At 39.0% G+C, this 25195-nt stretch overlaps 1 protein-coding gene across 1 annotated transcript; it reads left to right on the forward strand.

Annotated features, from left to right (window-relative positions):
- Positions 1–1328: 1328 nt before the first annotated feature.
- Positions 1329–24562, forward strand: bmerb1 (bMERB domain containing 1). The gene is made up of 6 exons (XM_042485949.2): positions 1329–1605; positions 11166–11286; positions 16172–16245; positions 20428–20542; positions 21888–21970; positions 22065–24562. The coding sequence occupies exons 1-6, from the start codon at positions 1518–1520 to the stop codon at positions 22181–22183; spliced, it is 600 nt and encodes a 199-aa protein (XP_042341883.1). The 5' UTR covers positions 1329–1517; the 3' UTR covers positions 22184–24562.
- Positions 24563–25195: the final 633 nt, after the last annotated feature.

Genomic DNA, 25195 nt, shown 5'->3' on the forward strand with positions numbered 1-25195 from the left:
GGTAGTTATTTCAGCCTGCCAAGAAGTCCACTTCAGAGACAAAACGCTTAAGGAGCTATTACCTCCTGTAGCTTTCAAATCCTTTAATTATTAATAAATACACTGTAAAATCTGACAAGTTGATTTGACTTAAAATAATCTTGGAAACAGATTGCCTTGAAAAAGGAAAGTAAATGTAACTTTACATTTTACATCTAATTTTTGACTTTACTTAATATTTAGCTTCATTTACTTAATTTTGTGAAGTTGTTGCAACTTAAAAATGACACGTGAAATCACCATTGATCAATTTAATTAGACTAGTAATTTTTAAGTTGCAACAACTTCACAAAATTAAGTAAATGAAGCTAAATATTAAGTAAAGTCAACAATTAGATGTAAAATGTAAAGTTACACAAAATTAAGTAAATATAAAAACACGTTAAACAAACATAACGATTAGATATGAAGTAAAATTAAGAAGAATGTTTATATTCAGAGGTAGAATGTAACTAAGTACATTTACTCAAGTATTGTACTTAAGTACAAATTTGAGGCATTGTACTTTACTTGAGGTTTTTTTATGCAACTTTTTATACTTTTACTCCAGAGCAACATATTGTACTTTCACTTCACTACATTTCTGTGACAGCTTAAGTTATTCGCCAATTTACAAATTCTGATTTTTGCTTAAAAACATAGGAAGAGTTGATAAATTGATTCATTTTTTAATTTAATAATTAAATTACCCTATAAATAAGTATATCTGAAGTTATTAGTTGATTCAATCAATTCTTTAACTGACAGAAAATTAATTGCCAGCTATTTGTGAAATACATTTAAGCTTTCCTATATTTACTTACTTATTTATCTTACTTTTTATTACTTATTTATCATAAATTTGATTTGGGGAGTATTGTGTGTTTTTTTCTTATTCTTCTGCATTGGGTACTTCTACTTAAAGTTCATTTTTGGGATTATACTTACTTCTACCTAAGTGATATTTTTTTATGCAGGACTTTTAGGCAACAGAGTATCTTCACAGTGTGGTATTAGTATTTTTACTTCATTAAAGGCACTGCATACTACTTCCACCACTGTTAAAATATACTCACATTTTCAAAGGCAATCCGTTACCTAGGGTTTAAAAGAAAAAAGTAAAATCAACTAGACAGTTTTAACAGTGTACCTGGAATGCAAACAGAGATCTGGCATACTAAAAACAAATACCTGAGCAAGCCGAGGACAAATCCTTCAGTGTTACTGTATGTCTATTGTTTTATTTTTAACGTTATCTGGTTGCCAGTGGGTGTCTCCCAAGCCTTCACATCCCTGCCTTGCACTGCGCATGCGCCCTGCATCCTCTCCTCCATCCACACAGGGACTTGAAAGCTTGAATAAAGATGCTCAACGTCTCGGGTCGCTGGAGCCTTGTCACCGGGTGAGTTATTTGGCAGGACGCGCACACACACAAACAGGAGCCGGTAGATTTAGCTGAGAGACTCATCCTGGTTTTGGCGCGCGGGCACTCCAGCGACATGGAACTGAAGAAATCTATTTCGGACACCGAGCGCGCGCTGAGGAGCTACGGCGCCGTGTCGGAGACGGCATGGACAACGGACAAAGGTGAGCGTCATGTGTTAAATATGGTGCTATTTGACCGCCTGGTGCACGTAAATATTAAGTCCACCGCTCGGATTTTCAGCGTGTGTGTCACTCTGTGGAAACACAGTCAGCAGCAGCGCTGAAATGGTTAATATGTGACTCACAAAGGTTTGGGACGTAGCTATCAATAGCGCTGCCTCGGTGCGAAAGGGCCTATTAATTCCCCTGCATGCACACTGTGGGTATTGCGCTGTTTGTGAATGAATTTGTGCCAAAATGGGAACATCACAGACACAGTGAGCCCGGCGCATTTTGAAACTTGTGCACATCTGATTCAGTCTAATGCAGAAAGAAGCGACAGCAGTCAATACCCTGACCCTCTGCTCCGATCAATACAGCCTATCTGGATTTCACATTTAGAGGAATATTTGTGGCAAATTGAGAGAAAGAATTTCAAAATTCCATGAAATATATTCTTCACTTTTAGGGATTTTAACCCTTTGAAACCTGGATCACCATCAGTTTTCTTGTGCTGCGTTCAGACACCTTCACATGCATTTAAACCCCTAAAAACCAAAGAAAAATTTGGATTTATTTTGAAAACATGGGAGAAAAGGCAATAAACAAAGCAGCCAGAAGGATCCCACAAATTGCAAGAACTTAGGGAAAAGACAACAAGGAAATGACCACAGCTTTTGATTTTAATTACATTATTATTATTATTATTATTACTATTTTATTTAGTTTTACTTTTTTAAAATGTATTTATTTTTGCTAATTTGGGGTCATAACTTCTTTATTTGCTTGCATGTTTTTTAAAGAAATCAAACCAATTTGCTCAGTTTTCACAGGATTAAATTATACAGGGGCTGAGCACTAAAATAAGTTTCTGCACAATCATAATAATTTATGCTGATGCAATATTACATCACCACAGACTACAGCCTAAAAAAGACTATAAAGCAACACAGTTTATTTTGTCCTGCCTCCATTTTATTTTCTTTCATATTTTATTGTATTTTTCCATTCAGGGATGATATTAAATCATTATTTTCTGCGTTAACTGAGTCATCATATGGTCTTTAAAACATCGGAAATAGTATTTTCAAAAATACCAGTTACAATATGACAAAGCTTAATGTGATGTCTTTAAATTGGTAGCTAGTTTTTTCAACCCACAAACAAAAAGATATTCAGTTTACACTGATATAAACCTGAGAAAAGAAGCAAATTGCTATTTGAGAGAAGCTGGAATCAGATGTTTTGCATTTTGCTTGATGCATGACAATAGTTGCAAATTGATTTTCTGTCAATCGACCTGTTTAGTCCGCTATAAATAAACAGCCTAAAAAGTGACCATGAAGCTGAACATACACAGTTCTGACAAAAATAAACATTATCGGCTGCAGAGCTGTTTCTATTATTTTTTCATGTTATCAAATCCCCAGTGATGACGGGCGATGATGGATGACGCATGTGCTGACAGCATAAGCAAAGAAGTGATAACGTCCCTCCTGGTTGGTTCCACTGACGATAACAAATCACAGTAGAGAAGGGTGTGAAGAAACTTCCAGATGAAGTCAGAGAAGAAGAAAAAAAATGCAGTGGATATTTTTAGACACAGAACCAGCCACTGCTCTCTCTCGCTCTCTCTGTCTAAACACAAATACAGTCGGAAAACAAGACAGAGGTAAAGCAGAGCGCACCTCCTCCCCAGGCTTCTCTCCTCTTTTATGCGTTTTCTGTTTCGTGCTTCTGTGTTTCGAGGAGTGGGTCCAGAGGCAGCAGTGTGTACAGTGAGACTGCAGGATGTGTCAGTGACGTCTGCGTTTGATGTCACACTGATGCTGACTTCTCCCTGTGGTTGAACCCCATGTGGCCGCTGCACCGCCACGATCCAGGCTCTTTATTCCTCATTAAACCATAATCCTGATGTACGCTGATGATCCAGTTTGTTTTAATGAAACGGAGCTGATTAATGATGTGTGTGAGGTTCACATGAGGAGACGAGCTGCTCCTGTTGGCCGAAACTTTAGAGATAACCTCAGCTGTCCCTGGTGGACAAGCTGCTTTTAATTAGGAAGCTTTGAAGCTGCTTGTACCTTGTGATGTCTTTTATGCTGAGTATGTGTGAGCGGCTTGTTCAAATGAGATGGACCTGTTAAGACATTATTGAGCTGGCACTTTGCCACCACTCTGGACTTAATGCAGCTTGGTCGTATTGATGGTTTACACATGGCGGGAGCGTGCAAAGAAAAACAAGATGCAGAAAAAAGGGGGAGATAAAGAGAGAAACAACTTCATCTCGTGCTGGGTTTTGTATCCCGCTGCAGATTTATGATACAAAGTTTGATTTTAGCGTCAGAGTCTTTTGTCAGCAGACACGTCGGGTGATGATTCAACATCAGCGAGGCACAAACAAACCGGGCCCTCCTGTGCAGACTTCTGTCTGCTGTGGTGAGTCAGCTCCGTCCTCATGAAAAGTATCACAAACGCAGACTGCAGTTCATATTGCTGCAGGACGACGACGAGCTGATCCAAGCCTCTGATGTTGTTATGACACACCGTGGATGAATGTCATGCGTCACATTTGACAGCCCTGGATTAAAGATGCAAATAGTTTGTTTATTTGGGTTTGTATTTATTTAGCTTGTGAACTGGGGATTTATTCTTCTTACAGTGAAGTCGTGTTAGGAGGAGATCACTTTAGGAGGATTAATATCTACACAGACGTCCATGGACTCATGAATAATAATGATAATAACAAAAGATGCAAAAATGGCTAAAAAATAATCTCTGGTTCCAGCCTCTGAAATGTAAATATCTGCCTTTTTTGAGCCTTTGTTGATTATAAACTTAATATTTTTGGGTTTTGTACAGTTGGTGAAATGAAACAACATTTAAAGACAGGACCCTTGTACTCTGGGAAAAAATGTCATTTTTCCTTATTTTCTGACATATTATGGACCAAACATTTAGGCTAACTGAGTAAACAAGAACAGCAAAAGCATATAAATCAATAATGGGGGAAAAAGGATTTTACAGGACACTGACATCAAGTATCAGTGTCAACTGCATGTTCAGCATCCAGTCTCACTGCAGTGCATTTGCTATCTCTGTGAAATATTCCTGTTTTTCATCTTTCAAAGCGAAAGATAACTGTCAATAAATCAAGCCTGCAGAGATACCGGGTGAAGTTTGACACTTGAGTGGTGGTATATTTTTGTACTGTAGTATTGCATAATACTTTTCCAGTAGTCGTGGGTTACATCTCCATAATAGGAACCTTAAAAAAAAACAGGTCAAAATTTAAGCAGCAGAGGCTGAGATATCCTAATTCAGCCTCTGGTATGGGCTGCAAACCAAAATCTTAAATTTACTATTATTCAATTTATCTTTAATTAGACTCTCTCTCTCTCCCTGGCTGGTTAAATCAAACTTGTATACTTGTATTTACGACATGGAAAGTTGTGTACAAAAAGTTGTGAACTCTCAGAAATTTCCACTTGTGAATACCACAAGAGGGTGGCGTTATTTTGGACTCTTTTTGTAAATATGACCCCCATTTGAACACAGTCTTTCACACTTTCGCCCCCCCGATTCTAACATGGTTCTCTGCTTAAAGTTCGAAGTGTGTTAATCACGATGAAGTCACTATATGACATCGTCAGAGTTATTTTCTCAAACTTGACAAAGCTTATTTCAAAGCTACAGAGGACATACACTGTAACAAATTTTCCCGTAAAAATTACGGTAAAATACTGGCAGCTGTAGTCGCCACCATCGTACTGTTATTTTAAAGAGTCACTATCCTAAATAACTTCAACAGTATACAACTGGTGAATTTCTTAAGGTATTGTACAGTATAATGTGAGGTTAACAGTGTAATATTGGCTCAAAAAAGCATCAAGATTTATGGTGTTTTGCTGTTTTTTTGGAAGAATTGTTAAAAAAAAATTACTGTTAGAATTGGCTGCATTTTTACAGGAAATTTCACTGTAGTAAATGTTCATATAAATATTCTACTGTCATTTTACAGTGTCAATACTGTAAATTGCTTCAATATCACACTACCGTTAAATTTATTACAGTTACAACAGATTTATAGTTTAATAATGGCACCAAAAAACATAAAGATTTACAGTGGTTTACTGCATTTTTTTCAAAAACCTGTACATTACTGTAAGAATTTTGCCACATTTTCACAGCAGTTTGTTATAGTGTAGGATATGGTAACACATAAGCAAAATTAACACTGGCAAATATAAGCCTCTTGTTCACAGGACAAATAAAACATTCACTTCTGCTGCCGAAGCAAATTCTCATAAACAGGGAGACATTGATTATTGCAGTGTCTAACCAGCCAACAGTGTCATTGTCTGAGTGTAAGCAGCAGGCTTGGACCCAAATGCACACAACAAAAGAAGTGGCTGGATGAATTAAAAGATTCATTTCAAAAAGCTACAGATCCAAAATCAGGCAGGTGAAAGTCTGCGACACAACTCCAAATCATAACTAAATATGAAATGCCAAAGAACAAAGAAACTGGACAGGTATAAGAAGGGAGACAATGACTGGAAAGTGAGAACAGGTGAGTTGATTGTAGAGACTACTGAGGTACAGGTGAACCTAATCAGGGCGGGGCAAAAGTGGTGGGAAAACACAAGAACAGGAAGTGATCTGAAACAACAGATGCGAGTAACAAAATAAAACTTAACACTAAACACGACTGAAGAAAAATAAAAGATAACAGATAACAAATGTTTAATATCACACTGGAGGTCGTGCTGTGATTCGGTGGTAGATAATAACAGCCATGATGATATGCAGTCCTACAGCACGACCTCCAGTGTGATATTGTTTTTATACAACAATTCAACAAGCAGCATTTATCAATTAAAAATAACAGGCGATAACAGATTGTGATTTGTTTGTTAATCTAATTATTTCTTTTGGCTCCGCCGACGCAAATAGTTCCGTATCCGCTGGAAGTGACAGCTGTTACCGAGCAACACAAAACGTTTTCCTGCTAACTAGGGTGTTATTTTGTGTTAATTGGGGCTACATGTTATGGGCGGCTTCGTAGTATCCTGAACAATTATCTGTGTATTTCCGATTAAATAAGTTGCGTGTCTCCGTTGATTAACGAGGCGAGTAGGAGGAATACTTACCGGCTCAGAGCTGCAGTCTCCGCCGCCTCCAGGTCGACTTAAGAGTCCCTGCCGGGCGAGAGTCCGCCAAACATCCGTGTCGGGTTTAAAAGAGTCCTCGTCTCCGCACCACATTTTTGTAAACGTAGTTGCGCACAGTCTTACAGTCTTAAAGCACCGCGAAGCTAGCTAGCTAACTAGCTAGCTATACTGAGGCAGCTAAGCTAAAAACAACAGCGCGGCTAACGGCTCCACACAGAAAAACACCGCAGTAACCGTGTAACCGAGCGTCCTGCCGCCTAACTGGATAACTAATAAAACAATAAACGGGACGGAAGACGGTGTGACAGCTCCAACAGCAGCTACCTTTTACTTTCTTTAACCAAAACTCCCACACATGCAGGATGAGTCCTGCCTGAAAAGAGCGGAAGCATCCCGACCTCTAACGTAGGTCTAATTACGGAAGCGGATTAGGGCCATTTATGATGGAGACAATAATTTTGGGCAAATCTAGATTAAAATCGAAATGACGAGAATAAAGTTGAGATTTTGAGAAAAAAAGTCAAAATTTAGAGAAAAAAGTCGAAATGTCGAGAATAAAGTTGTAATATAATTTCGAAATTAAAGTCAAAATTTCGAGAAAAAAGTCGAAAGTCGGCTCCCTAGGATGGAAATTCATCCTAGGGAGCCGACTTTCGACTTTTTTCTCTAAACTACCACCAGCCACCACAGAGTGGTGGAAGGTGAGACACCCAGGGCGTGGTGGGATTGAGGCGGGGGTCCCGGAGGCCCGGCCCGGGGTGACCTGGCCCGGCTGGGGGGGTACACAGGGCGGGCAAGGGTCCCTCAATGCAGTCGCGGGTAAAGTGCGGGAGTAACTTTGACTCTCTTAAGGTAGCCACGGCTGGCTCTGGGGGTGAGATGAGACCCCTAGGGTGGCCTGGGATCGAGGCAGGAGTCCCTGAGGCCAGGCCGGGGTCAGGGTAAGCCTGACCCCGGCCTGGCCTGGTGGCAGGCCCTTCAGCCCTGGTGGTGGTGAGGAGGAGGGAAAAACGTTGGAAGTTCATCACCCGGCCACGAGCAGCCCTCGCCGGGTGAGTTCACAGAGGTCGGCGCGGCTCTCTGCTCTCCTTTCGACTTTATTCTCGAAATTTCGTCTTTAATCTCGAAATTATATTACGACTTTATTCTCGACATTTCGACTTTTTTTTGTCGAAATTTCGACTTTAATCTCCAAATTGTATTTCGCCTTTATTATCGAAATTTTGACTTTTTCTTGAAATTTCGACTTTTTTCTCGAAATTTCAACTATATTCTCGAAATTTCAACTTTATTCTTGTCATTACGACTTAAATCTCAATTTGCCCAAAATTATTTTCTCCATCATAAATGGCCCTAATCCGCTTCCGTACCCTAATTAACTGTTTAAAACAGCTGTAAAGCGAAGTGATACATGAGGAGTTAAAAGGCCCTTTAATGTTGTGCTGTTTATCAGCATAGACGAAGACACTGTCTGTGTTGGCCTGTTCATTTAACTAATCATAATGACAATAATTGAGACAAAAAATGAACAAAGTCTGCCAATCAAAATAAGACACTGCAACTTAGCAGTGAGTCTGCTTTCTTCTCTTGTAACAGTGAAGTGATATACTCCATGACAGAAAATCATAGATCATTATTTTATTGTATACAATAACATTTCATGTTTTAAAAAAAAAGGAAAACTTGCAGTAGGCTACTATTATAAATATGCAAATAAGCTGTCAATATTTTGTTTCATATCATGAAGATTTTTTGTTATTTAACTTGATATGCAAAACAGCAGATGCAACAGGCTAAAACAGTAACAAAAAAAGCAAAGAACAAACAATAACCAACTTGGCAAGAAATGTCCCACAAATTGCGAGAAATTAATAAAATGTGACCAAATCATATCATTTTAAAATAGAGGGGTTATTACTAGAAAATGACCCAAAAAAGGAACAATGTTCAGAAAAATATATTTATAATTATATTTAAAAAAAATTATGTTACAGAAAAAATAAATGAATATGTATGGGTAATTTTCTTGTTTGTTTTTGACTTTCTATTTTATTTATTGTCAGATCTTTCTTTTTTTTGAGCTAATTTTTGGGCCATGTCTTGTTAAGTTGTTTGTTCCCTCTTCCAATGTTTCCAAAAGCAATCAATCAGTCAATCATTTGCTCAGGTTTCAAAGGGTTAATTATTTGCAATAGAAACAGATGGGGATATTGGTTGGAGGGTGGCTTGATGACCCCGATGCTAAAGAGGAGGAAACCACGACAAATACACAACAAACACCCTCAGTTCTACTCTTTGTATCAATAAATCGAGATCGATACTGTTGCTCATGTATGTTTTAAGGTGCCGGTGAGGTTTGTTGCAGGAGCAGCAGCATTTGCAGCGGTCAATGCATTGATCAGTGCAATAAGTGTTTGGTCGGTCTTGTAAGTGTTGGAGAGTGTGAGGTCACTGGTCCAGTTCAGGGAGGAATAACCCAATCAGCGAGAGGCCACAGCTGCTCATTGATCCATGTCAGTATGAAGGTTTTTCATCTTCCTTAAAAACCATCTGCTTCTCAGAGAGTGATCTCGAAATGCCTGTATCACACACTTAAATCCTGCTTTTCCTCACGTCACACATATTTTCACATCGTCAGTGATTGACAGCAGTGATTTGTGCCCGAGATGCTGCTGTGACTTTAAGACGCAAATCACGGCTCTCGATCACACATGCTGCTTTCTCTCCAAATATCATGTTTTTGGCTGATGTGCGATGACACGTCACAGTGAGACGAGGTGAGAAATGTGTCTGCCAAGACGCTGACACTGTGAGAAAGTTTTTTAAGGACTGAAAAACAGAAATTAGGACGAACTCGTGGGTGCATTCGTCACATGAAAATGAAGGAAAACACAGTTATGATTAACATTTAATTTAACTGTAATTTGGGAGGGTTTTTTTTCCAGAAAATAAGCTTCAAACTCTGAAGCACTGTCCAAGGTGAAGAAAAGTGCGTAATAACAGATTTAGGCCATACTGGGATGTAAATTGAGATATCAAACTAGATTTTGTAATACCATGAGTGTTGTCTTCTGTGTTTTTAAAGGCTGCATTACAGTAAAGTGATGTAATTTTCTGAATTTAACACAGTTCTACTTGTTCTTTTATTTCCCTTTACCCACTGAGTCATTATAATAACATTACTGATGATTATTTAGGCTGCCAAAAACGTTAATATTTTTGCGAAAGCTCGTTCTCACTTCCAGGTAAGTCTGACTAAAGTCAGCTCAGGTGCAGGTGCTGATTAGTGTTTATGAATATGATCGATAACTACTCCTCCTGCCTCACCCAGGTCCCGTTAAACTTCAAATATTCACTGGTAAATATCGACAAAACTATGAAGCTCATATGCAGGACAGCCCTGAAAAGGAACAAGAAACTCCTCGTTGGGTGGAAGTGAGAGGAGGTGAATGGGTAAAACAAACATACATTTCAACGCAGGAGAGAAGCGTTTGTGTCTCGTATGGAACCAAAAAACTGGCTCCGTCTGTCAAATGTCACTCGTGTAAAGTTATGCCACTTCAAAACAAAACTTGGTGTTTTTCTGTAAATCTAGCGAAGTAATTTTGTTGCTTAAGCGTAACCATCACACATTTGATGACTCAAATCTAATGTGAGACAGCGGTGTCACATACAGACAGTGAAGGATGCGTCAGAGACATGAGTGTCGGAGGAATTGAAGATGTCGGACAAAAACGGGTTGAAATGCACCTATAATCAATTTAAAAAATGTTTTTTTCACTTTTCCTATGTTATTTTATTTAACTAACTTATTCTCTGAATTTAAAACTCTTTTCAATTTAAAATATTCTTTCACATAATAGAGACGGCTGTCTTTATTAGGAATCTAATAGAAATGGACTTCAACCATGATGCTTTCACTCTCCTTTTTTTCTTTTTTCTTCTTATTTTTTGTTTATTTTATTAATATACTTTTTAAAATGAATCTATCCTTGTGTACTTCCGCTTGTTTACCTGCTAACTAGTCCTCTGGCTATTACTTTTATTTATTACCTTTAAGTTCTTGATTTTATTGTGACCTATCACCAGAACAGACTTGAAGTAAAGTTTTTGTAACTGTATTTTTGTAACCAAATTTAAAAAAAAAAGAAAGAAATGCACCAATAGTCAACTCTACAATATTGTCGCAATATCTATTTCGAGGTATTTGGTCAAAAATATTGTAATATATGATTTTCTCCGCATTGCCCGTCCCTGTGTCTAAAGCAGAGCTGTCTTTATGGAGAAAAACAGCATCACTACCAGGATGATAAGACGTTTATTTCTCCTGTCCTCCCCTGCCTTTAAAGTCTCCTATGTTTTCATCCCCTCCGTCCCTCCCTCTGTCAGGTCATTCAGATGTGTCCATGGCGGAGAGCACCATGGCTCCAGAGGAGATCGAGGTGGAAATGGCTCGCATCCAGCGCCTGCGAGAAGTCCTGGTACGCCGAGAGTCCGAGCTGCGCTTCATGTGAGTTGCTGAACTGTCAATTTTCTTGTGCTTCTGTAACAGAGAATGTAACAGAGTCTGACAAAGACTGAATCAATACAAAGTAAAAGCAACTCCTACGGCTGTCCTTGAGTGGATGATGAGGTTTTCTGTGTCTGCCCTCTCAAGACACACTGCAAAAACACTCAAGTGTTCTCTCCTTGTGACACAAGTCTGTTTTAAGTCTGTTCGATTCTGAGGGAGGCAGCATTTGTCCATTGATTATGCAGAAAGACCGACATGCCGATAACAGCTGGATGAGTCACCATGATGAACTCAGTGGTTCTTCATCAACATCAGCTTTTAGTATGATGGATCAGTGTTTGGGATGACCTCCTGTATTTCCCCTCTGTCTAAACGCTCGCTGCATTTATCAGGGAGTGTTGTGTCTGCGCTCTCTGTGAGGCATCACAATATGGATGCTGATAAACTGATCAAATACTGAGAAAGTACTGAAGAGGTGCATTTTGAAAAGTAACAATCTGGTGTCTCAAGGTCCTGTCATTAACCCTTTGACCTTTAACCCTGGACTGACATCAGTTTTCTTGTGCTGCGTTCAAATGCCTGTCACAAGCTATCTGAACCCTGAGTTGGGCTCAAAAACATGGGTGAAAGGCAATGACCAACATGGCAAGAAATGTCATACAAATTTCAAGAAATTAGCAAATGGTGACAAAAACAAACATCCATTTATCCATAGTAAAAGTTTACATAAAAACAAACAAAAATTTGCCTAAAACTTTTTTTTTAAATGAGGGGATGATTTTATAAAATTATCAAAAAAAAAGGAAAAATGTCCAGAAAACAATATTTATAATTAAAATAATTTTTTTATATAATTATGTTACAGGAAAAAAAAGTATTTTTTCCGTTTTTATACCTTTTTTGGGTCATTTTTTTGTTTGATTTGACTTTTTATCTTACTTATTTCCACATAATCTTTTGTAACTTTTTAACCAAATTTTTACACAGAGATGGCATTAGAGGGCTGCTCTGAAGTCCCTTCTTTATGATTCCTTTGCAATCTTGCACACAACGACGTCATGATGTTACTCTAGTGTGTGATTTTAAATAGTATGACGGCATAACGGAAACAAGAGGCCATCAAAACATCACACCCGTGCCGCCCGTAGTCCCCACCTGCCGGCTGTCCCACACGGACCTTGATGACTGCATCAAGGTCCGTGTGGGGTCCCTGCTGTCACTACTGCCACTGCTGGTTTAAAGGCGAGACAACTCTGTCCCCCTTTTCTGCAATTTAACCTTTCATACAGAATGACGAGGCGGCTTAACAGCGCGATATTCCCGCCTTGCACTGACAGTCTTTGAGGGGCTGCTGTTTTGTCAGTGGAGTCTGGTGGCTTTAAGGAGAGCATGGATGGAAAACTGGAGCCGTTAATGGGTTGCCAGTCGGAGCCGGCTGTCTGACAGAAAAGTAAAGTGGTATATATACACTAAATATGGCATACACTTCAAATTGTATTGATTTTTTAGAGGCCAAAATATGTTTTCCTGCTGCCCCCCTCCACAACAGTATTGCTTTGTGCCTGTCAGACTCCAGCCTGCTTCTTCAGTCTGTGGGCTGTTTATTTGTTATATACCGACTTTGGATAAAAATCCCGTACAACCCCACTTCACAAAATCTGAACTCTCCCTTTTAAATGATGTGCATTGTAAAAAAGGCAGATAATATTCAGTTTAATCAGGCATGAAAAAAGTCACAGCAGCAAATTCCAACATAAGCAACTGAAACCATTAATATTAGGGATTTTTGCTTGAAAAAATGACAATTAATCATTTACAGCTTGTTTCTTTTATGTTGAGCAACTAATTCAACTAATTACTGCAGCTTTTATACAGAATCACAGTCCATGCAGGGTACGACCATGAGATCATATTAATGTATTAATAATGTATATTTCATATTTAATTTTGATTAAGTATCTTTAGTTGTATACAAGCATCATAGACAATCTTGTAAATCATTGATCAGGATGGTTTTTGCATCAATCAAATGAGATGACATTTTTTTCCCTGGTTATTTAATTTTCAGGATTAGACATCCCTGCACAGTTTCTCAATTTAATTTCTCTAACTTTCACTCTATTGCAACATATTGATACACACTGTGACTAAATATGATAAATCAAAAAATGCAATTTTGTTGTTGAGCTGAAAAGAGTTCTTGTTTTGCCACCATATCTTGTTTTTGATATAACATGAAGCAGAGATTTTTTTTTCTTTTTAAAAACCCGCTTCAAATGAACCAGGAAAAACTGCATGACATTATTATGACGTGTCTCTAATGTTGCACCTTTATAAAAGTGAATTAGTGCAATATGCGCCTCTGTTTATTTTTATGTGTTGCCACTGCATCTCGTTGTCTCTGCACTGTGACAGAGCAGTGTTTTTTGCGGGTCATTAGTCCTCTAACATGTGCGGCGCGATGGTTGAGGTGTCGATACACATCTCACAGAGCTCACTCAGTTGATAATGTTAATTCACACGCCCACTTGAAAGGCTTCATTAGGCCGCCACAGTGCTTATTGCTTACGTCTCTGTTGTCAGGCTTCGTGTGGCTCAAGACGCCTCATAAACACACACACATGCACACATGCACACGGTAGCAGATGGAGCATCAGAGTGCAGAAGCTGCTGGAATCCACAGACAGCAGAGAGAGAGTGAAACACGAGGCAGAAAGAGGGAGAAAAACAGAGCGAGAGGAGGAGACATGAGCTGAAGGGAGGGGTCAAAGGGGAGAGAGGAAGAGGAGGGAGGTGTGAAGCGGAGCAACAGGGAGCAGAAGGAGGAGGAGGGGGAGGCTGCGGATGAGTCATCGGCCTGATCTATCACAGACAGAATTAAACCTGTGGTAGCTGTCACAGCTCTGCAGACGGAGAGTGAGAGAGGCGGGGATTTAGGGAGGAAGAGGGGGAAATGTTGAGGCCCTGAGGGTGAGACTTCAGGGCTGCAGGGGGCTCCAGGATTGATTTATGTTACATGTTTTCCATCCGCACACACTCCACTGATGTGTGACATATCAGGGCCTGAGGCTGGGACGTCTTAATGACTGGATTTTACTGTACAGCAGCTGGGATTAAAGCTGACATGATTTGTTGACTAATCAATTATTCAGTCAACGAAATAGCTTAATAATCATTTCAGTGATTTATTAAGCAGATTTATTAAACATGCCATGTGTTATGGAGCTACAGCACTCCCAGCTAACAGGGGACGTTCCCACAACATTGGCTAATGTTACCTACAAGCTGCAATAATGTTTTGAAGAAAACATTTTAATCTAATGTTTAAAGAACATTTTAGGGATGTTTATCTTTTCAAATAATGTCCCCATAAGGTTTAATGCTGACTGAGATGTAATGTTATAACTGCACCATTCTGGGGATGTTTTGAAAATGTTCCCAAAATGTTACACGAAAAACAAAGAAAAAACATTTTCAAAGCAACATTCAGAACATGTTATTGAGGTCTGAGATTACAGACCATTTTTTAGGAAAATGTAATGTGATATGTTAACAAAAAAAAAGAAAAGAGAAGAGAACTCTAAGAAGAACGTTCTGGGAACTTAAAGAAAATGTGCCACTGAAAACGTTACTAAACGTTACCATTGCATTGGTTGCATTTTACTAGCTGGAGCTGGCAGTGTGTTTTGGCATCAAAAATCAAAAAAAAAATTGCACTGAAAAAGGAAACACTAGCACTTCAATAAGTTCCACAGAAAAATGAAAAAAGGCATTATTTGTACATATGTTTTGTATTCTTTGCATCCTTTTTTTCAATGTTTTTCTCTTCATGTCACTTTTGAAGGAGTCCAGAAGAGACGTTCTGTCCTTAAAGCTATATTTGGCAACTCTTATAAAAATAACTTTTTTCATATCTGCTGAAACTGTCACTATTCACACAGTACTAAATGACTGCTATAATCTCTAAAAAAATATCATATTCCTCTGCCGACTCTTTTGCCGTCTCTAACGCAGCTGTCACTGCATCGCCTATTTCTCCCTTCAAATGTTTTCAGAAACATATTTTAGTGCACCGTTTAGCTGTAAAATGAGAAAATTTGTGTTCAGATGGTGATGAACCAAGCCCCTCGCCCACTGACTGTTTCTCATTTTAAAGTTAAACAGTGCACTAAAATATGTTTCTGAAAACATTACAGGTGGGAAATACGAAATGCAGTAACAGAATGTTGGTTCACATTGGAGTCCCCCCACGTCGTTCATTTGTTTTTTGTTTTAATCGAGAAACTGTTTTTAATGTCACAATGCCAGACCAGAACCAGTCAACCCATTGGAGTGGGTGGATTCCAAGGTCTGGAGCCAAGCAAACCAACGACAGTTTTAAGGAAAATGGGACGCAAACAACCTCTAATATGCACGTTACTTTGATCACCATGGAAACATAAGAGGAGGGGTCACAACCAACTTGTGAAGTCTTGTTTTGTTCATAAGGAACAGAGCTACTGATGTGTGAGAGGTCGAACAGTCGGTTTGTGTGAAAGCCTGGAAATGACAGGGTTGATAGATAACAATAAAATAATATTTTTCCCGAGCCCTTATTGAGACATTCTAGTTAAAATATGTATTTCTCTGCTTCTGGAATTTGTCCAAATTTTTCTCTTGATCAAGACATGCCTCACATGTTTCACTCTGTAGATCCTTCGCACAGATTTTGCAGCTATGTCCGTTTTCCCTCCATGATTCACTTCACAACACGCCTCTGTCCAACATCATTCCTATCAGATAAAATCATCTAAAGTGGAAGTGGAAGCAACTAATAACATCTGTTGTCTTTATTCTGATGGAGGCCAGTGATTCACTGATTTCTGTCCTTTTTTTCTTTCAGGATGGATGACATTCAGCTCTGCAAAGACATCATGAGTTTAAAGCAGGAGCTGAGACAGATTGTTGCAGTACCAGGTACAGTTTAAACACACACACACACACACACACACACACACACACACACACACACACACACACACACACACACACACACACACACACACACACACACACACACACACCTTTCTCCTGAAGAAAACCATCTGTAAGCATTTCAGAAAAGAAACCTCTCAGAATTGATCCTCTGTGTGCAAAACTGTCCACGCTCCCTGTTTGGACTCGACCAAAAATAGAGCTTTGGGCAGAAAGTGCTTCTGTTTGCAGCTCGTAAGAGTCCCGTATCCTCAGCAGGCGTCACGGTGATTTATAGGAAGAGCCGTTACGCTAAACTACGCAGGATTGATCGTAAGTCTCGGGGACGTGGTGGATTTATGAGGGAGAGATAATCATACACACAAACACACATGCATCATCAGTGTGATGGCAAAATGAGCTCAGGGAGGTTTTCCAGGCAACACATCCAAAGTAATTTCAGTGAACGCTCATTTTTACTCCCTGGAGGTTTTGTGGTGTGTGTGTGGCATCTGTAGAGTAAAAGAATAAAATATTGTTTTAACCCCACAGTTGTGTCTGAATGCAGCCGATGTGACTGACTGACGTCATCACGCTTTGAAACATACATGAAGCTCTGCATGCAGGGAGCCTGGCAACAGCATGTGTGGGCAGGAGGGGCTGGTGTCGCGTTCAAGGACACAAAGTGTCAGAGCACATGTATGTCCATCAGCTGTTTAGGCAAATGAACCTGTGACGTGTCAGTCAGGGGGCTATTTTTAGCCACTAGATTCTGTACATTGCACGATTCAATGTACACAGAGAGGACAAAATAACAGAAACACCAGATAATGTAACAAAATTCAAAACCTTTCGAATTAGACAGGCATTACTTTACATCTGTGGTGATTTCTGATGTGTTGATTTGATTCAGCGCTACAACTAGGGTCATAAAAAATGCAGATTAGGGCTGCGCGATATGAGCTAAAAATTATGATGCAATATTTTTAGGCTATATCTTGATACACAATATATATCTTGACATTTTTAAATCTCCTCAAAAGCACTTCATTAATGTCAGAAATGAGAAACAGAGTTGAACATTACAATTTTATTTTTTTTTAGACAAATTCCCTCTTTGTCGTGACAATAGAGTGGTGACGGGATGATGTATTTTTGTAGGCGAACCAGGAAGTAAGCATCACACTGGTTCGCTTGTCAAAAACTGGGATTTTTGAATGGGATTTTCACTTACACATTTTGTTCAGCATGATGATCTTCACAGATGAACAACACTTTTGTGTGTTTTGAAGCGGACACAGACCTTATTTAAGGCATTTTACCGAAAACCCATTAAAAAACCCACAGACTTGTATAGAAAAGAAAAAAAACTAAACAGCATTATCTCCTTCCAGAAATCATGACCCAATTACTCAAAATAACAAGTTTTATATAGGAACTACTTTCTTTTTAACATACTACAGTCGAAGAGTACGCCATTAATGTTTACATACAGCGCTGTATGTAACAGAATTACAGTGTCCATTAACGACCATAATAATAACTCTACAACATTAATAAAGATTCACATTTACATTAAGATAGATATTCATCTTGAACATGTAGAACACAGAAAAAAGATAAAAATGGCAATAACAAAAATAGATTATAACCTATACTCAATAAATAGATTCAAATTAGCTACAAGAAACTGCATCTTTCATGTTCAAGAAGGAGCAGTAGGAAGTATAAACTATAAATATAAGTTTTGACCAACTCGCGTCTTGCACAGTTGTTTTTTTGTTTTATCATGCAAAGACTATTTTGATATCACTGTTTTCGTCTGTTTGCTGATTTAATGTGCACGTATCAATGTATATGTACTTTCCAAAGGAGTGAAAGTAAGAAGAGGGAGGGGAGCTCAGAGTCGGAGGCGTCGCCTGTAATCTGCACCTTTTTTTCTGAATGAAAAATAATCAAATCAAGTTTAAAAAAGTAAAAAAGATGCATGCTTCTTTCTGTGCGGTGACACAGCTGGCAGGTTTCGGTGGAGGAGAAGGAAATTTGCTGGTTCAATTAGATTTGTCAGTGTCAGAAGTGTCAGAAATTAAATTATGCTCACGAAATACGAAAACTTTTATTTATTTTTATTTTTTAAATGTATATTAAAAATGACTGGAATCTGCCAAGAAATTATCCATCATTTGTTCCCAAATTCGCAGAAACAGAATCTGGAGGTCGTGGCCTTATTACCCTCGATGGTGGCTGCAGCTTTCACTGGATTGCATCACACTGTGAAGCGTTCCTGTTATTTTGTCCACCCCTATGCATTTGGGATTACCGCCCACACAAACTGCACACAAAACTGCCCCTCACGGACATTCCCATGAGCCACTGGGGCCTCAATGTATGCAGTTGCTGGGGGTACTGGAAAACTATTACAATCACTCCGGCACAACGAGAGTCACATGACAAACAGACCGTGCGTCCTCTCCGGCTCCTCTGACACTCAGATTTATACATCGTAGCCCCTCCGATCGTTCTGCCCTCGGGGGGATACACACTGTAGCCGCACCGCTCCACTTTGTTTCCAGACAACAGAAAGAGCTGATGTGTGCAGTCGTTTCTTCCCATTTTCCCCACTTTGCCTAGATACCAGCAGATTCAGACAACCTGCCTCTGCATCTGTCTGCGCATGTGTGTGTGTGTGTGTGTGTGTGTGTGTGTGTGTGTGTGTGTGTGTGTGTGTGTGTGTACTTTGTTTATGTGTCTTTTTCTGTGCGTTGGAGTGTGAAGGTTAGGAAAGTGAGACAAAGCTAAAAGCGCTCATAGATCTCTCAATGCAAATTCCTTCACCTAATGAAACAAAAAAAACAAAAACAGAGCTCTTTAGCATTTACATAATTAAGTCGGAGCTTTATTTGCTATAAATTAAACATGAGCGGAGAATTTAAGGGTCTGTCTGCGATGTGCGTCAGTGTTCAGAGCCAGCTGACTTTGCTGTAAGGTCAGTTTAATCGGGTCTGTTGTATGCATGGGCGGATTATGAGACCAACTGCCCCAGCAACGCTCCTATGTGGGAGCAAGACAGTTTTTGGTGATTGTGTGTTTCTTTGTAGTCATTTTGTGTCTCCTTGTGTTTTTTTGGTGTCTCCTTGAGGTAATTTAGTGTCACTTTGAAGTAATCTTGTGTCTCTTTGTGTCTCTTCATGGTTATGTATCTCTTTGTAGTCATTTTGTGTGTTTTTTTTAAATAGCTCTGTCTATTTTTGATCATTTTGTCTCTTTGTAGTCATTTTGTGTCTCCTTGTGTTTTTTGGTGTCTCCTTGAGGTAATTTAGTGTCACTTTGAAGTAATCTTGTGTCATTTTGTGTCTCTTTGTGGTTGTTATGTATCTCTTTGTAGTCATTTTGTGTTTTTTTTAAATAGCTCTGTCTATTTTTGGTCATTTTGTGTCTCGTTTTGTGTCTCCTTGTAGTTATTATTTGTATTCATTTACATATTTATGTATATAGTTTTGTGTGTTTTTGGTCATTTTGTGTCTGAAATGTTTTGACCTGTTTTTGTAGTTGCTTTATGTGTCTCTGAGGTAATTTTGTGTCTTTTTTTGTCATATTGTGTGTCTTTGTGATCATTTTGTGTCTCTTTGAGGTAATTTAGTGTCTCTTTGTAGTCATTTTGTGTTTCTTCAAGATCGGTTTGTGTCATTTTGTGTCTCTTTTTGATTGTTTCGTGTCTCCCAGTTACTTTGGGTCTTCTCTAGGTTATTTTGTGTAGAGGTATTTTTGTGTCGTTTTTGACCGTATTGTGTCTCTTTGTGGTCACATAGCATCGTTTTGAGGTTAATTTGTACTTTTTTTGGTTGTTTTGCTGGCATTTGTAGTTATTTTGTGTCTCTTTGCGGTTCCTTTGCATTTCTTTCTGGTCTTTTTTTGTTTCTTCCTGGCCGTTTCGTCTTAATTTGAGTGACCTTTTATTGACGAAGGTCAGGGGGACCCCTGACACTTAGGGCCCCTGGGCCTGTACCCAGTATGCTCATTCAGTAATCCATCCAAGGTTGCAAGTAACTAAATGTACAAAACCTGCATTTATATTTAATACGAGGAATTAGCAGAGTATCATGTTTTCAATCCAGTCTGCTCCTCCCTCTACTCATCCGTTTAGTATTTATTCATCTGTGACTTTCATTTTTCATTTTCCCCCAGAGAAAGAAAAGAACAAGAAGCACAGGCAGCGGGAAGAAGAGCTGATCCTTAAGATCCATAAACTGGTGCAGAAGAGGGATTTCCTGGTCGACGATGCCGAGGTGGAGAGATTAAGGTACGGAGCGCTCCCACATACAGGTGCAGTTAATATCCGGGATCTGCAGGCGCTGACTTGTTTACTCAGACTGTGTTGGGTTGAACTGCATCCACAGTTTGTGGCTTCATTTGATAGACAGAGGACGCTTTGAGAAGCAGCGGGAAGGAGACTCATTAGAGTAATGTGAGCGTGACTGAAGGCGGAGGACGGGGTCACTTCATCATCGCACTACTGCCTGCTCTGTGTGTGTGTGTGTGTGTGTGTGTGTGTGTGTGTGTGTGTGTGTGTGTGTGTGTGTGTGTGTGTGTGTGTGTGTGTGTGTGTGTGTGTGTGTGTGTGTGTGTGTGTGTGTGTGTGTGTGTGTAGGAGGCTGACTGATGACCATGGCTCCGCATTATCATTTTCTACTCCCTCCTCCTGCTCTGCTCCCACAGATAACCCACAGAGTGTGACACAGAGACAACTTTCAGATAGGCGTGATAATGATGTAGAATCACAGACTGGTTTGAAAACACTGGATGAGCAAATGATGAAGTATTTCTGAGCAACTGCAAAAGTTCATTTTAAAAGTTAGACTGTTAGATATGCTTTTTTTATGGGTTATTCTAATCACTTCACACAGAGTTATTCTTTCACTGGAAGTTTGAACGAGGCTAAGCCAGCTCTTGGGCCGCTGTATGGTTTATTAGATAAATATGTAAAAAAAAAAACTGCTGTGTTTAAGTGGTTTAAACATACAACCTATCATAAGAAAGCTATAATAATTGCAATGTGATTCATGCAGACTATTTTAAGATACAATCACAATAGTCCAGTAAATCGAAATCCCGTAAAATATTAAGCCCAAACACATTATTACATTCAAAGATATCCACAGACTGCTGTTACAATATTTCAAATATTCCAATTTCTCCAGGTACTAGCCATAAAATCTCCAGTTTGCATGTTAATTTTACTGAAAGGAAGACATCAATTTGGCAGCTGAAAAGTCACATTTGATTGACTCCTCAGTCAATGCAACCTTGAATGTCTGTGAAAATTCAGTGAAAATTAAATGCAAAAATTACGATTCCCACTAAAAACTTGACTCAAACTGCAAACGCAATGTCTGTTGAAATAATAGCAATTGGATATTTGTTGCATATCGTGCAGCTCTAAACTAAAGTAGTAGAATTCAGCCACACTTCATTTTATTATTTACACGTTTACTTTTCCTTCTGTGACATGTTAAAATGTCTTTGGTGAAAAAGGCCTAATAAGAGGCATAAACTGCATAAACCCGGGTACATAAAGCTCTTCACGGACTTAAAACATGACTGCATTGTATTAAACAGCTGCCTGTGTGAATGTATCTTTAACTCAGGGAGCGAGAGGAGGACAAGGAGATGGCCGAGTTCCTCAGACTGAAGCTGATGCCTCTGGAGAAGAAGCTCAAAGCCACACAAAGTGAGTAACCACATCTGAAGAAGAAAAATAAGAGAGAGTATTGATCACTTCCACAGTGTCACGATTCTCTTTTTCTCTCTCGCTGCACGACAAGATCCTCCAAAGCCCAAGAGACAAATCCTGGAGCCGCCTCCCAACAAACCGTCCATCACCAAGTCAGGGGTGGCCATCATCAAGGATTGCTGCGGAGCCACCCAGTGTGCCGTCATGTAACTGACACAGACCTCTTTATGACCCCGTGTCCGAAACGACTCACTTACATCACATGACACGCCATACATCACTTCCTGTGACGCAGAGAACCACAGTTAGCCGTGTTTTCCCCTTAAAAATGGTCAGGAATCACATTTTAACATTAATTTTCAGCAAAAAGTTTTCAGCCGAGCGTTTGGGAGCCGATTTCTGATCAGTTATCTAGAGAAACTGTAAAATATGTATATGAAGTAAAGGGAACTGTAGAGTAAATTGGAAAAAAACTCTGAAAAATACGCCCATTATGTAACATTCCTTTAAGATGATAATCTATAATCATATGATTGAAAACAGTGGAGGCATTTACAGAACTACAAGCACAATGTTTAGAAAGTGAAGAGTAAATTTTTGGGTTCTCTGTCTGACAGGAATAAAACGTCAGTTATCGCCCCATCATCTTTGGCAGCGGGTATTCATTCTTCTACATCAGCCCTTTAACATCAACCAGTGAATCTCTTTTACGTTCAGGAGACCCACAACACTTTTTATCACTGGACACATGCGGCTCATTAAACCATAGGGTGACTGGTATAAAATGTTAGAGACGAGCGGCAGTCTGGGATGCTTTTGTACTGGAGCTGAGCAATATTTGTGACTTCATGCGCTGGCTTGAACAGCAGTGAAACTCTCTGATTCTGTGATATCTCCTGGATTTAAAGATCCAGTGTGAAGGATTTGGTGGCATCTGGTGGTGAGGCTGCAGATTGCAACCAGCTGAAACTTTTGCCCAAGCGTGTACGAAAAACAGTAGCCAACATGAAAACTCGTTCTGGCATACTGTAGAAACTAACATGGCAAACCAGGGTCCCTACAGCCTAAAGCGAGTTAGATTTAAGGCTTTTAAAGACTTTTTATTGCTACTCAAGATAAAACTGAAGACCAATTTCATGAGAACCTAAACCGAAGGGAAAAAAAACATAACTGACATCAATTACTTATTAGGGACAATTTTGTTCAAATGTTTACTTCAACATAAAACTTTTTTTAGTCAAGTTTAAAATTTAGATGGTCTACTTCTCCTAAAGCTTAAAAAAATGTAAAACTTTTTGGAGTACTAGGAAAAAATAAACATATTTAAGTATCTGTTTTTTTAAGTATCTTAAAAAAGTTAGTTAATTTTTATCTAACTGGATGTAGTAAATATGTGTATGAGCATTATTGGCTCCTCTATCCTGATCTGCCTGATGTTAAATTTGGAAAATTATTAAAAAAAAAATATATATATATATATATATATATATATATATTTATTTATATTGAGATTGCAGGATACCATGTAAAAAAAGTCAGAAATCCTTCTGATGTTTTGGCATGTTCAAGACTTTTGAAAGGTTTATTTAAGATATTTTAATACCAATTTAGGCCTTTATTAATGGGATTAATTAAATGAATGCCTTTCAAGAGTATTTAAGGATCCGTGGGAACCCTGGCAGACCCAAAAAAGGTTCAAAAGAGCCAAAAATGACGCCACGTCGCTGGGGTACAACACACGCACAGTGAAACCTGCTCTGCAGTTGCAGAGGTTCAGTAGGTGGCGCACTATCATAGAACAAAAAAAGGCCATAACAGAAGACAACAAACAAACTGTGCAAGCGCTCTACTGTATATCAGCCACCATCAATTTGAGTGCACCCAAAAATTTGGGTCTGATAACATTTTCAAACCACACAATTGAATTATTTTACTCCCACTCAAGTTACTGGAAGTCAACAGTTCCCTTTGTATGTAGATATAAACGGCTCAGCAGAAGGTAACAAAGACACAATTCTTATTTTCAGGTGATTATACGCTGATGAAAACATAATTATTTTCCATTTCTGCCAATATCTGCCCCCAAATCCTACATACTGGTACTTTACCAACCATTTGGTAACCAACCATCCACTATGCTTGCTCATTCCCCAGACTCACCTCCTCACTGGCCATACTAACATCATCAGCATCAGCCACCGGGAATTACTGACTGTGGTAGTATGACATCATTCATAGTTATTACAGATATTGCTGACAAACAACTTGCATCCTCTGAATTTAGTCTTGCGTTTTTATGATAAACACAACAGGAAAATGAATGCAACTCTCTTGTAAATGCCTACAAATAGACGGTGTATGTTTGAGTGTATTTAGGACATTAGTGACTCCTGTCAAGCAAAGTGTTGCTCTCTGTCACTTTACCCTCCCTCTGATAACTTAGCGTTCTGTAGTAGTAGTGAATTTATGAAGGTCCTTATGTTAAATATTGAACAAATATGCAGAAAAATAAGCTGAAACTACCTGTACATACATGTTTAAATAAAGAGCATCTTTCAGGAAGTCTCTGGGTGACTTTATTGAGTCCTGTGATTCCTCTCTCAAACAACTACAATTATGCCGCCTCTGGATTTCATGCCTCAGTGCGCTCCCCCCCCGGCAACACAGCAGATCTCTACAATCAGCACAGAGTCAAAGTGGACACCCGAGATAAGAACATTAAGATGTCACAGTGAAGTTTTTATTTGACATTTGTGTTATCATAGGTTGTGTATGATTCTAGAGTTATGACCAAAAACAGGTTTTGTGAGGTCAAAGCGACCTTTGACCACCAAATTCTTACCAGTTCATTGTTGAGTCGAAGTGGACATTTGTGCCAAATTTTAAGACATCCCCTAAAGGTGTTCTTTTTTTAAAAAACATAATTTATTTATTTATTTTTTTAATTTATTTTAAAAGGTTATTTTTGGGCTTTTGTCTTTATTTGATAGGGCAGATATTAGTGTGAAAGGGGGAGAGAAAGCAGATGACATGGAGCAAAGGCCCGAGGCTGGAATCGAACCCACGGCCGCTGCAGTGCGGACACAGCCTCTGCTCATGGGGCGCCCGCTCTTCCAATCAAAGTGTATTTACAAGTATGACATGGATGAAAGATCACAGTGACTTTGACTTTTGACGGCCAAACTCTATTCAGATTATCTTTGAGTCCGAGTGAACATTTGT

The sequence above is a fragment of the Plectropomus leopardus genome, chromosome 3 (genome assembly GCF_026936395.1).
Source record: "Plectropomus leopardus strain MGB_pleo_1.0 chromosome 3, ASM2693639v1, whole genome shotgun sequence".
Taxonomy (NCBI): Eukaryota; Metazoa; Chordata; class Actinopteri; order Perciformes; family Serranidae; genus Plectropomus; species Plectropomus leopardus.

Coding starts and splice junctions, on each gene's coding strand:
- bmerb1 (XM_042485949.2), top strand. CDS start 1,518: ATGGAACTGAAGAAATCTATTTCGGACACCGAGCGCGCGCTGAGGAGC. Junction 1,606..11,165: donor GGCATGGACAACGGACAAAG/GTGAGCGTCATG, acceptor TCCCTCTGTCAG/GTCATTCAGATGTGTCCATG. Junction 21,971..22,064: donor GAAGCTCAAAGCCACACAAA/GTGAGTAACCAC, acceptor CTGCACGACAAG/ATCCTCCAAAGCCCAAGAGA.